Here is a 14,776-nt window from a genome sequence, read left to right on the forward strand (position 1 = left end):
CTTTTCAACCATATGTTGTCCCATTGCCGAATGTCTTTTATTTGACTGCATTAACATTTTCTTTGTACCTTATAGCCAAACTTCTTCCAGGCTGCTTGACTTATTAAATATACAAGGGTAGCCCAGAAACTAGTGCACCACATTTTTTTCTTCAACAATTATTTATTGAACACAATGAACCTACACACAAGAAAGAATTATGTTTCTTCTACACTCCCTATTTTTTCACGTAATCTCTTTCCCATTATATGGCCTTCCTCCAGCAAGACACAAGGATGTGTATGCCCTGTCGGTACCGCTCCTTGTTCTGTTCTGTCCTTGTTCACTTCTTCGTCATCATGACCTTACCACCAGACTCAGTTGCTTTGAAGTTTTTCTTCTGTGGAGAGTCAGGATGGTGCCATTCCATCGATTGCAATTTTGTTTCAGGCTTAAAATGGTTAATCCAGGTTTCATCACTCTCAAAACCCGGGACAGGAAGACTTCCCCCTCAGCTTCAAGATGTTGCAGCAACTCAGAAGAATTTTTTTTTTTTTTTTTTTTTTTTCCTGAGAGTTTTGTGTTCATCCATAAGATGGTGCAGAACCCATCGTGAACACTTTTTTGTGTAATCAAGAGCACTGATGATTGCACCTACACTTCCTTTGCTGATTGACAGCTCCTGCACCAAATGCCGAGTTTGTTCTGTGTTGGTCGTCGCGAATGAGTACATCAGTACGGTGCATCTTGCCAGGTGTGACATCTGTGGATGGCCGCCCTGACCGCTGCAAATCTTGGAGCTCTGCCAAACCACTTTCAGATGGTCTCAACCTCTGTGCCCAGCGACTAACTGTACTTCTTTTGACTGCTGATGCTCCATAAACTGCACTTAAACATTTGTGAATGTTTCCAGCCGTTTCTTGCTCTGCAGTGAGAAATTCAATGATGATATGCTGCTTGTAACATACATCACTTACAGACGCATGTTGAACCATTGGTGCAATTATGCTATCTGTCGGAAGAAGCGGAAACTTTGCACACGCACTTCGAAAACTTCAAAGAATTCATATCTAAAGTTTTGCATTTGTACCATTGTTGGGGATTGAGAAAAAATTGTGGTGCATTATTTTCTGGGCCACCCTTGTACATTTATTCTCAATTTTATCTGCATTGAAAATTATCTTATTAGTATTATCACTTTTAGATGTGATATTGATGTTCCTTTTAATGAAAATTTTAGCCAGTTGATAATGATTATTTCAAACAATGAGAACTGGAAATTTGTTTTTCTCCTTTCGATCTTTAACTAAAGTTGTTTTTGGTTCATTTTTCACTTTATTTATCTTTCTATTAATACATTTTCTGGAGTATCCATTGTTACGAGCAATTTGGTGGATTCATTTGTCGAAAATAAAAATATTTGTAGGACTGGTGTAGAGTAAAATTCTTTTCAGACATAGGTATTTTCATAGCTCTATTAACCCTTTCGCACTCAGCACACCGAACTATTGGCGCAAGAGGTTATGGCGAGAAAACTCACGGCGCCGATACATCACCTCTGTATTATTTAGGGATTTTGGTCATTTGCGTGGCTGTTAGTTGGTAACAGTTGATTGTGACAGTAACTTAAAGCATTGAATTTCGGTTTTACTCTACAGATATATCCACCAGTCCTACAAAATATTTTTATTTTCGACAAATGAAATCTGTTGACCATGAATATGTTGTGGTTATTCGAAGTTGTTATTGTGTGGATCTGTTTTGGTTGGCTTTTGAATACAATTTGATCTTGCTATCAGTTTAGTTTAGAGTTTATTTCGTTTCTTTGGTATATTGTGTGTTCGCTGTACTTCGCGAACTATAATTTTACTCCTCATTATTCCATTGTTGCACGTGCTTGTGTCATATTTTTATCGTAATGACTAGGCCATATTTAAGGCTGAATGAGGCCGATATCCTTGAATTTTCAGATGATTTAGACAGTAATAATGACCTTCTTTTGCTGAAAGTGATTCCCGTTATGTGGGAAGTGACACAGTCACAGCTGCTCACTGTGCATCGGACCGCGAGGACCTGACATCGATGACAGTTACGTGTACAGTGAATAACTTTGTGCCATGCTTCATGAGTGAACTGCAGTGAACACATCATATTAATATCAAATTATTCAGAATTAAATGTTCTTTCTTTCAGGTCTAAGAGTAAAGAAGAAAGATGCAATAATGTCTGATCTTTCTATCATTGAAAACCATAATTTATTTTCAAAATTTATTTTCAAGGTTTAATTTTTTTTTTTTTTTTGCTTTACCAATAATAATACGTCCAAGATATATTCATTTCTGAAATACTCATAGTTTCCTGTATTAGTGTGATTTATTTTATTTTAATATGTGTTAAACTGTTTACGTGTTGAATTTTTGTAATTTAGTTGGAAAATCACAGAAATTGGTTTGAGCTTCTTCGAGCAAACCCCTGCAAATAGACTGAGTGTGAAAGGGTTAATTAACTGTAAAATGTTGCCTTTTTATGTTGACCTGGATGATTGGACTCGTTTCTGATAATAGTATCTGTTTGAATAGCCTTACTGAAAATTTGAAAATCGAAATGACCAAAATTTCTAGTAATTGTTAAATCCACATAACTTAAAGTTCCATCATTCTCAGATTCCATCTTAAAATGCACACTTGTTTATCCAAAGTATTTAAATACTCAAGTATTTAGATACTCTAATAATTCATCAGGTTTTACCTTTTGTTCATTGATAATAACAAATATATCATTGATGTACCGCCCTTGCTGGCGAGTTGTAGTGTTTACAGTGCACTATGTCTCCTGGTATGGGCTATATCAAATTTGTTACTTTCATTGACCTGTCTCAGTCTCATCCTTGGCTTTGACAATATGAAAGTGACTGAGGTATGAGTGATGCTAGTAATACCATTCCTTATGCAGCCAGTCCCTGTTATGAATGGTGTGAAAATATCGCTCGTAGGGTTGGTTGGTGCATGCATTTCAGTGGGCTTGGCAGACTGATATGTAATAGCAACGGCTGGCTCGGTGAGGAAAGCAACGGGAAACTACCTTACCCCTCATTTCCCTAGTACGCCTCTTCAGTGACGCCTAGGCTATTTCTGATAGCTGTTGGTGAAGCTGCAGAGGATCAAACCAGCCTTCGGGCTGAATACCCAACACATCATTGATGTATCTTAACCATGAACCGTAATCAATCTACCTATTTTATCCACTGTTTTATTATATTCCATGTAATCCATGAATATGTTTGCTAAAATACCTGAAGCCAGCAAACCCATTGCTAGGCCTTTAGATTGTTTGTAAATTTTGTTGTCAAAAATGAAATAGTTATTTTTCAAAGTAAATTCTAGTAATGTTAAAAATTCTTCAGTTTCCACCTGACTTAACTCTTCCCAAGTGTATAAGTTTTTGCTTGTGAGCGTAATTTTTTTTTTATTTATATTTTTTATTCTTAACGCACATGAAAATGCAAATATGTTAGTACTTAAAGGTTTATTAAGTCATTCATACGTGATGTCAGGTCAGCTTGAAGGTATCCATATAATATTGAAAAAATAAATCCTTAACACAATACTGTTCGCTCACGTATCAATACGTGTTTCCAAGCACGGTGCTCTGCAGCCGAACACGTACGAATACGTGTTGGCGTAGCTCTGCCTTCTGATGCCATCTATCGGTTATTGAGGAACTACTTGGAGATTATCGTTGATGTACCTAAATTGTAGATAATCTACGCATCTTTTAGTACTGCTTTTGCCTGTTTTAGTGCATAAATGGCATTTGTTTTTTCCTTCGAATATCTTCCATGTATCCATCAATGCTAGTAAACAAAAATGGCAGCGCCGGTAAACATTGGATGGATGGATGGACTCCTAGTGATATACGTGAATTATTTGCTGATAATTTGTCATATGTTTCCAGTGATTGTGAGGAGAGTGAAGATGAATTGTCTAATGATAATTCTAGTGCTAGTGTCATGCATTTATGTCGAAGTGATGCGGTGAATGACACGTTTATTGTACCATACGAGCAATGACCTGTTGCTTCAGATAGTAAGGATGGTATAGATGTAAGTACTGTTGTTAATATTCTCCCTATTTCTGGCAGTGAGTGGTCTAAACAGGGTATTATTCTGTTTCTGGAGTCTTTCTCGGGCACGCCTGGCGTTAAAATTTCGCCGAGTGAACTTCAAAATATAGGTTATGATGTCCAGTTGTTCATTTGTTATGATTTGTTGGAGTATGTTGTAACAGTAAATATGGTACTTTGACGAGCACGAGTTAGACGCAGGGCGTGTACCGTTCTGATTGGAGTGCTCACAGAGGGAGAGGGGTTTCTTGAAATGATTCTTAAGTTCTTTTTTAAAATTCTGAATTTATTAACAAAGTTCAAATCATATCACAGTTCTTTTTTAAAATTCTGAATTTATTAACAAAGTTCAAATCATATCACCTTCATACAGCAGATATGCAGGAAATGGTTCTTTCCTCGTCCAGGCTGGGGATGTACTCGAAATCCAGCTGCCCTCCTCGTACTGCCATCAGTCTCCTCTCGGCACCATGGAACCACAATTTCTCCCACGATGGAAATTCTAGAAGTTCTGGAATATCCATACGACGTCCAGAAGATCGGGATAATGTAGTAATGTGAGCATTGGTATTTGGTTGCACCGGGAATGACTTATGACTGTACACATTAGCACCTGGGACACGGAAAGAGTTTCTCGAATAACAGATTTGAATGTTGAACAAAGAATCACTCGTAGTGTGACGTAATCAAACGTCAATAAAATTGACTAAAGAAAATGTGATACTTGAAACAGCTTGAAATTATCACACGCGAAATATTTGCTTAGCGTTACGTGCAATTTTAACTCAGTCACTTGAAAAAGAAAATGTTTCACTTGTAAACCAATTTGGTTCATTAATTTGAAATTAAATGAAATAGGTTTCACTCTTCCACAGTCCGTGGTTTGATCACACAAAAAGAAATACTGTCTATTGAAAACTCCCAGTTTAAATGCACAGTTCATTACTAGTCATAAATAAACAGTTTAATTTGTGGTAAATACACCTTAAACACAGTCTAATGTCTACCATGAATTCAAAGTTCGAATATGTAATTCACAGTCTGTCATTAACTCACAGTTCAATATCTGCACATATTGGTATTTGAAACTAATCATAGTCCAGTGTCTACTCTGAATACATGAGATATTGGAAAACCTCACGATTTCTATAAGTCCGAAGACACAGTCATAGATTGAAATTAATTCATTAATTAATCACTTGTCATAGTCTGAAGAGTTCTGACACACAAAATTTGCAAAATATTTCAATTAGTTGGCAATGCGAATGTCGTTCACAATTTATCACTGTTTGGATTGTTTCATCAATCATGGGTTATGAACACTTTTAAGAAATATAAGTTTGAAACATCTGTCCGAATAAATCACCATTAAAGTTTAAATCAATCTTAACTCGTGAATTGCGGGAACTCTGCGAAATAAAATTATCACTTGCAACTCACTGAAATATTTATAAGTTCAAATATGGAGTTTAAGTCTTTAACTCTGCGAAATGAGACTATCACTCGCATAGCATCGCGGTCCCCACGAGCCGACCACCCGCTGCTCGCCGCACGAACTCCACACTCACTGTGAAACACGCTGTTCTACTGAGGAAAGCAGCTCTCAATTTTTTATACGATCCAAGCCAAAAATATGTCTTTACATTTCGGTCAACAACTTTGTTGTCTCATGCCGGATTTTTACCAAACCTTGTATGAAGAGAGATAAAATATGGGGCTACATGATGATGTAGTTGATTTCACTCAATTATTATCGTGGGAGAACTTATTAGCCGAAGAACCTTTTGAAAAATCCATGCTGACGTAGGGTCTCTCTGTGTCACGGGGAGGCAGGCTGTGACGTCAACCCGCTCTACGTCACACACAGGTTGTTCGCTGTTTCTGGCTGACTTCTGCTGCTGGGCCGGCGCGTAGCGCGAAGTTTTAAATTTTAACTGCAGAGACTTAGTTCCGTACCGCTGTTCCCGGTACAGTATGGTGGAGGAATCAAACAGATATCATTACCAGAATGAACCGAAAAATAAAATCTCACCAAAAACTTTAAAGTGGACAGATATATCTGTGAATGAACCCAAAATTATTAAATTTGATACCCTGCAATAACTCCATGTCTCTGCCAAAACCTTCCGGCCGCAGGGGCCAGTTATACGTCAGATGGGCCGGACAGCTTTGTGTTAACTGCTGGTTTTATTGCAAAAATGTCACAAGGCACAACGCAAAGTAGTCTCGATTAAGTTCACTAAACAAGTGAGCTGTAATTCACTTTCTACCCTACTTCATAATTCACTCTGACTACTGCTATAAATATTGAACTGGCAAATTCATTAATAAACATGTACAATAACAATCTAACTAGTATTTATGATACAATTTTATGCACATGAGCACCCTAAAGTAGGTATAACTGAGCTTATGTTAATTAGACAGTTAGTATCCTTGGAGTTTAATGAAAAATTTATGTTATTGAGAATTCGTGTAACTTATTCTGCATAGATGATGTGGGATCTTTTTTTACCAATTCAAAATTCTTGCTTGTTAGAAATTTCTTAGTCTTTTCAATATAATATTGTCTTTCTAGCAACACGATAGTATTACCTTTATGAACTTTTGTCACAGCAATATTATTAGGTGCCGATGACCTAGATGTTAGGCCCCTTTAAACAACAAGCATCATCATCATCATCATCATCATCATCATCATCATCATCATCATCATCATCATCATCAACAATATTATTATCTTCTTCTTTAATAATTTAATGTTCTTATTCAACTCGTTATGGTTATCTACATTATGTTCTATCATATTGGATCATGTTCTACTAACTTCTTATCTAAATGTAATTTGTTCATCAATTGGTAGGTTAGCTATGGCCACTTCATTTTCAGCTATTAACATGACCAAATCTTTTCCATTACTATAATTCACCTTTTCCCAATTGAATTTTGGCCCTGTACTTCAAATGTTCATTTCATTAATATCAAATTTAACTTGAGTTAGACTTCTAACAGGTTCAAAGAACTTGTTTTCATTATCATTCAGATTTTATCTTCTTATTATTACCCTTAAATTGTTTTACTATATTAACATGTCAATTTTGGGACTTCTTATCCAATATCATTTGTTTCTTGCACAAAATATTATGCATTTATGTTTGTATGTTCTTCTGCAACCAGTCCCACTCTATTTTTGATGCTGTTTTGGCTATCATTAGATGCAACTCATATAACTATTAAGTCTGGGTTTTTTAAGAAAAAGAAACTTAATTTCATTAATGTACTACATTCCTGAAACATGTATGAATAAATAATTTTCAATTATGAAAAGTGTATTCATTAGGTGGACCAAACACATACTAATTTAAATAGTTTTTAATAGCTTTAGCCAAGGTCTTTTCGAGATTAGAACTATACATTTGCAATCTGAGGTGCCCTACCTTTATAATATTTCTGACCGAGAGTTTCATAATTTATATATGCTGTAGCCTACTGTGAAAAATTGGAATTTCTTGCTTTTCTGTGGCCGTTTGGCATCATAGTGTCAGAAGTACTTCAGGACGTACACTATTTGTGCTATGCATGGTTATGTGTGAACCTAAGTATTTCTTGTGTCGTCATGATTACAATGATGGTTTAACGTCATAGTGACCTACTAGGTTTTATTTTTAGATTAACTGTTATTCTATCGCAATGCCAAGTCCCTTTGATGCTCAGCCGTAATCAGAAACTAACATAAGCATTCACTTCCGAAAATGAAGGACTCTATAAGACCAGCAGGCAGTGTATTTGAATGTATATCTTCACGCCATAGTGGAGCATTACAAGACGAAGTACCAACATTTAATGATTTGGGTCAAATAACAAAAATGAAAAAGGACATTCTTAAAGATGATTTAGTACGAGATCATATCTTTAACCTCATACGGAACTTATACTCTGACCAAGAAGCTAAGGTGAGAACCATATATGGAACAACTAAATGGGTCAAGATTCAGAAAGGAGTATGGCAAGGCTGTATATTGTCACCTTACTTTTTCAATCTGTATGCGGAACACATTATGAGGAATGTAGGGTTATGAAGAAGAAAGAGGAATCAAAATAGCTGGGTTAAATATAAACAACCTAAAATATGCAGATGATACTATCCTGATGGCAGAAAATGAAGAAGACTTAAAAACACTCTTACTGAAAGTGAAAGAAGGAAGTTCAAAGGCTCAACTAATGTTGAATGTCAAGAAAACAAAAATGATGACAACTACACCTGTCAATTAGATCCGAGTCACATCCGACTGTTTAACTTTTCTGTTCATTGTGAACTTGTGTTTATCATCTGCCTTGCATTGTGTTTATCATTGTTTCAGTGCTGCTTTAAATGGTTGGATTATATGCACAGCTAGTGGTTGGAGGACGCATGTTTGGCCTCCAAGAATAATCACCAAACCTGTTTTCCCTTGTCGTAACTTCTGTTGCATTTCTTTAGTTTTGTGCCCTCAGAAGCTTTCCAGTTATATAAATTTAGCAGCCCACCTGGTCAGTGTTGCTAACATGTGTCACCCAGTCAACCACAATCCTTTTGGATTCACTCTCATCAGTACGCCTTTCACTGATAAGAATGTAACACTACATTTCTTATTTACTTGAATTGAATAGGTTGAACCACTTTATTTCTTGTTTCAATTTAATTGTGATACATTTCAATACGGAACATTATGAAATTTTTATCTTTAAATTTCACTGATACTGTCAGATTAAAATTTAAAAAATATCATGTAAGGTGGTAGCTTTTGTCCATCACCAGTTACACACATGACTGTACACCTTTGTTTTTCATTACCGCCAGTTCTTATATTACGCTGGATGCTCCCTTCCTGTTGACAATGTTGCCAAGCGGCATTTCAAAATAGACCAAGGTTTAATCTGTGTTATCAAATTATAATACTATATATGAATGTTCTCGATGCAAATGTATTACTTAGCAATGAAATTTCACAATGCTTTCTTCATAATCACCTGGAAGTTATTGAGCAATGCTAGTTCTTCTCTGGAGGCCTAATCCAGTGTGATTAAAATATCTTGTCAGCCAGCCCTGACTAGTTTTGCAGTTTGCAATGCCTAGTTCAGTGGCTATAGCTAAAGATTTCAGTTGACATGTTTCACTAATAAATGCTTATCTGTATTGTCTCTTATCATCTACATAATCACACAGCCTTTTTTCGAGTTTCAAGTGCTTCACTTTTTGGCCACAAAATACCCAGTGATTACTGTTTGTTTCTTGAAGTTGCATTTTGACTTTTTATCAATTGGAAATACAACTTTCTATGACTTATTTTATTCCTGGGCCAATGACCTTCGATGTTAAGCCCCTTAAAACAAGCATTTTATTCCTGCTGTGCGATTTGCAATGTTCTCTGCATCTTAAAGAATGCTAAGCTTTTCTTTAGCTGTGAACGAGCCATATCGAGAACTTAGAGCTGGTACTAACATTATTTCAAATAATGCATGCACCCCAATTTTTCTAAGCTAAATTCCGTAAAAAATATGCACAGAGTATTTGTGTATATACATTATGTGAGGATTTACAGACATCAGCAGTACGTGGAGATAGTTGGATATAAGCATAATGGTCAGGTAGAGAAGGTGATTAATACCAGCGTAGTACTGAAATTTAGCTGTGATGGTAAATAAATTTTTGAAAGTTACAGAAGTTGAAAACAAAAAAACAACAAAAAAAAAAACCAGTTGGAATTGCTAAGATTTTTTGGGATATAGTACCATATCTGAAGTACTTATTTGATTACTGTTTGCATGAAGAATTCTGTAGTAGACCCAGTGTAAAACGGAAAGGATGATGAACATAAAGAGGTTAATTACAGACCAGTCAGCATGACGTGTTCCATGTAAGCTCTGGGAAAGCATCCTTTCTGATTAAATTAGACATATTTAGATTGATGCTTTCATGACCCATAATAGTAGATATGGTAATAAGGTTTTGGAATATTGTAGTGTCAAGAAAAAATTCTTTACATTTTGCAGAAAACTTTTTTTTGCATGTTCAGAAAAAAATTTAATGCACAGTGAGCCATCTGGTGGCGAATGAGAATACCACTTACAATAGACCAATGGTAAAGCATTCTTAAATTCAAACTTTCATTATTAGAGCGCTCTTCCTCATAAACAGACGAGATTTTCTTCTGAAGACGCAGAGCAAAGTTCTCTGCGAAACATGAAGTATTTCACCTTGTTTTCTCGACACGGTAAAAGCCTGAAAGTTTCTTGTGTCTAAATTAGACATGTTTGCAAAATACTGCCTTAACCCCCTGCCACAATGTTGACTGTGGAATCAGATTTAATTTGCCCGCACGTAGTTTGAGCGCACCTGTCACGCAAAAACATGCTTGAAATAAAAGCTAATGCAGATAATTCACTCAAATTTTGCATTCATGCCATTGAAAGTTATGACTTACCCATTCTTTATTCCTTGAGTGATTGTTGGCTGTGATACAAATGTTTCATTTGAAATAATTTCAAAAAGAGTGAATCCGTGTACTCGAAAAACTTCACAATTTCGGACGGTGGGCGGACTATACATTTTTCGTAAGTGTTTCTGAAACACCGCAGTATCCACAAAATGGATATATATCAGGATTATCATCTTTTTTCTCCAATTTCCAATCACTATAGTTCTTTTGTGTCACCAGCCATGCACGTTTGGAAGAACCTGGCGCAGCACTTTCACTCTTTTTCTTCAATATTCTGCTCATTCAGTAACTTTCACTGTTGCTATCACTATCCTCAAACTCAGATTTGTTTTCCAAAACGTCATCATTGCCATAATCGCCATCTAAAACAATGTCTACAAACACTTCCAATCTCTCGTCTACATTACCGCAAAACCGGTTCTACTCTATAATGAATACTGATTACCAATGAAAAGAAACTGAATCAACAATTCCAGTGTGTCACAAATACAGACAGCATTGTTTACCAACAGTACATGCCTCTAGTTCCCTACAGTGTGTACTACTAGAAATCATATTGCAAACGGAATCTAATATATGAAGATAAGCGAGGTACTGCATCATTGCGAGCTGAACTAATTTGATTAATGCACTAAAACACTGCGTGCGACTACAACTCGTCATATGATGTGAATTGGTTAATGGAAGGCAGTTTGGGTTTAGGGAAAATTACTCCAGTGTGGGATTCCAGCAAGAGATAGCAGATATTTTAGCTAAGGAGGTAAAATGGACTGCATTGCTATTGACCTATCCAAGACTTTTGATAGGGTGGATCATGAGATATTACTGACAAAAATGAGGTCTATTGGACTAGACAAAAGGGTGACTGCCAGGCTGAGTGGCTCAGACTGTCGAGGCGCTGGCCTTCTGACCCCAACTTGGCAGGCTCGATCCTGGCTCAGTCCGGTGGTATTTGAAGGTGCTCAAATACGTCAGCCTTGTGTTGGCAGATTTACTGGCGCACAAAAGAACTCCTTCAGGACAAAATTCTGGCACTTCAGCATCTCTGAAAACATTCAAGAGTAGTTAGTGGAATGTAAAAAAACAATAACATTATTTTATTGAAAGGGTGACTGAATAGAAATAGACAGTATTATTGGACTTTATGCTTTTTTTATGTATAAAAATATGAGTAAAGAACTAGAATCACAGATAAGGTGATTTGCAGATGATTTTATACTCTATAAAGCAATAAATGAGTTACAGGACTGCCAACAACTACAAAAAGTCCCTGACAGTTTTGTGAGACAGGCATGGGGTAAATGGTAAATGGGGTGAAAAGTCAGGTTTAAATTTCATCAAGAGGAAATGTCCTGTTAGGTTTTTTTTTTTTACGTCGCATCGACACAGATAGGTCTTTTGGCGACGATGAGGGAGGAAGGGGCTAGGAGTGGGAAGGAAGCGGCCATGGCCTTAATTAAGGTACAGCCCCAGCATTTGCCTGGTGTGAAAATGGGAAACCACGGAAAACCATCTTCAGGGCTGCCGACAGTGGGATTTGAACCCACGATCTCCCGAATACTGGATACTGGCCACACTTAAGCGACTGCAGCTATCGAGCTCGGTCCTGTTAGTTTTAATTGCTGTGTTGATGCGTTGGAAGTATCTTGGGGGGATCACTGTAAGTACCTAGATATTAATATAAGGAAAGATCTTCATTTTGGTAATCACATGAACAGGATTATAAATAAAGGTTACAGATCTCTTCATATGGTTATGAGGGTATATAGAGCTTGTAGTAAGGATGTAAAGGAGAGAGCATGTAAGTCGCTGTAAGATACCCGTTAGAGTATGATTCCAGTGTATGGGATCCACACCAGGGTCGATCGATTGATCACTCAATCAGTCAGCATTGATCTGTACTTAGGGCAGTTGCCTGGTTGGCAGATTTCCTATCTGATGTTTTCCTAGCATTTTCTTAAATGATTGCAAAGAATTTGGAAATTTATTGAACATCTCCCTTGGTAAATAATTCCAATGCATAACTCCCCTACCTATAAATGAATATTAAATAAACAAATATCAATCAAAATTGATGTAAGGATTTCTTGATTCAAGAACTGGCAAAGATCCAGAGGAAAGTAGAACAATTTGTTCTGGGTGATTTCTGACAAAAGAGTAGTGTTATGAAAATGTAGCAAACTTTAGGTTGGAAATTTATCTTGCCTGTCAACCCAAGCCTGTGACAGCAGTCATTGTCTCCTAATGAGATGTCCAGTTGTAGCTTCTCTTTGATGAAGTCTGTAACTTTTTTTGTATACATCTTCACCAGGTTCCTCAGCAGTGCCATGCTGTAGGAGACCGATATGACAGCTGTATTGAGCCAAGTTGTCAGTCATATCTTCATGAGCGGTTAGGCTTTCGTCCATCATGGATATCTCCATTCTGTGTTCAGCAATCTCAGTGGAAACTAGGATCTTGTAGGTTTCAAAGTTGGCCCCCCAACTTCAATATTTCTTAAGGTGGGTTGACAGTACTGGTTCCAGCAGTGGTGGACGCTGCTGCTGGGTGAGCTGGGAAGTAACTCGACTTTCAGAGCAGGTATTTCTTTGTTTTACCTCTTTTTAAGTGTCATCTTTTAGTGACAGTTTTCAACAAGAATACTACACAGATAGTTTTTGAAACAAAGTTTGTACGTGGATGCGGTTGTTCTTGCTGTTTTCTCAGAATATGACAGCACTTTACACTCACTCTATGCTGACCACCATGACGGACTGTTCTTTTATAGGAAGAGGAATTAGGGATTAGAATAATTTACCATGGAAGATCTTTTGATAAATTCTTTGAAATCATTTAAGAAAAGACTAGGTAATCAGCTGATAGGGAATCTGTCCCCTGGACGATAGCCCTAAATGCAGATCAGTGGTGATTGATTGATTGATTGATTGATTGATTGATTGATTGATTGATTGATTGATTGATTGATTTATTGATTGATTGATTGATTGATTGGAACAGGTGTTATCATTTTACGAGAAGGCAGTTAACTAATCAAGAAGTTAGTAAAATAACCACCTAATTGATACTTTATTATTGCCTCAGGCAAAATTGATATAAATTAGCACGTACAGGACATGATTCGACCACTTAGTGGTCCTCTTCCACTGTATAAAGAAAGAATTGAGAAGAAAAAAACATTAGGACAATAAGCACAAATAACAAAAGTTCTTTGGAGACTCCTTTGATTATATTCATCGATACGGTCATGAAATGGACAACTTGTAAGGCAGTTAACTGACAAATTATCAGTATCTCCACCCTACCCTGCCCTATATTTGAAAGTTACTAGTGTTAATAAAACATAAAACTGGTTTATCAGACTTTTGTGTGTGTTAAATTTAATAAGCATCCTAGACTTTGATATTTACTAGTTATTTATGGAATATCTTTTTATTGGATTTCTTTCAGATGGCAGAATGAAGTTAAAAGCTTGACAATCAAATTTGAAGAACGTGTTGAGACCTTAAGAGCTCAATTAAGTAAACTGAAGAAATCAAATCGTGAGCTGGAAAAAGAATTGAGTATTGCCCGTTTGGAACTTGAGCGCCACCGTAAAGACTGCAAATTAATGTTTCATCATGTATGAAAATAGGTCATATTAATTGATGCTATTTAGTCTGTTCTCAAAATTGTTTTCAAATGAAAATAAATATATTTCTATATTTTTAAAAGATGGTGTTGGGAGGATATTTATTGTTCTTAGAAAGCACGATAACTGTCCATGATTCATTTTATTAAATATACTGACAAACAAAAACAAAAAAAACACCACTTCAAGATAATTAAGAAACTGAGATATAATGTTTAAAAAAAATTATGCTCTCTCATGAAATTATATACTAAATCTTAGGAAATATTCTCAAAGATTGCAAAATGGAATGAACTCAATAATAGCCAACAATAGACCATCCCAAATGTATAGAGTTATTCAGCTGAAAATGACTATCACAAAAATGCAAGTCTTTGTTTCCATAACCGAATTCAAAATTGTTATCTCCATGTGCAAGGAAGGGAATTCTCTGAACTTCTACTTAATGTTAAACAGCACTTATGGGAATGAAGATGCCATTGAACTCGAAGGATGCAGTCAGAGCAGTAGCATTGGTAGAGGATGGACACAGCTTGCATTATGTGGCTGAGTTTACACTTTGTTCCAC

At 36.3% G+C, this 14,776-nt stretch overlaps 1 protein-coding gene across 4 annotated transcripts in view; it reads left to right on the plus strand.

Annotated features, from left to right (window-relative positions):
• Positions 1-14,265, plus strand: part of LOC136866390 (sodium channel and clathrin linker 1) — a 180,547-nt gene extending 166,282 nt beyond the window's left edge. For 2 of the 4 annotated variants that reach the window (XM_067143302.2, XM_067143303.2), the window contains exon 12: positions 14,028-14,265. In XM_067143302.2, coding sequence (XP_066999403.2) covers positions 14,028-14,205 — 178 coding nt within the window. In that variant the 3' untranslated portion in view covers positions 14,206-14,265. Of the gene's footprint in view, positions 1-3,933; positions 4,082-12,891; positions 13,135-14,027 lie in introns of those variants that run through there. The other 2 variants (XM_067143305.2, XM_067143307.2) reach the window with 2 other exon arrangements.
• Positions 14,266-14,776: the final 511 nt, after the last annotated feature.

This window comes from Anabrus simplex, chromosome 3 (assembly GCF_040414725.1).
Source record: "Anabrus simplex isolate iqAnaSimp1 chromosome 3, ASM4041472v1, whole genome shotgun sequence".
Lineage (NCBI taxonomy): Eukaryota > Metazoa > Arthropoda > Insecta > Orthoptera > Tettigoniidae > Anabrus > Anabrus simplex.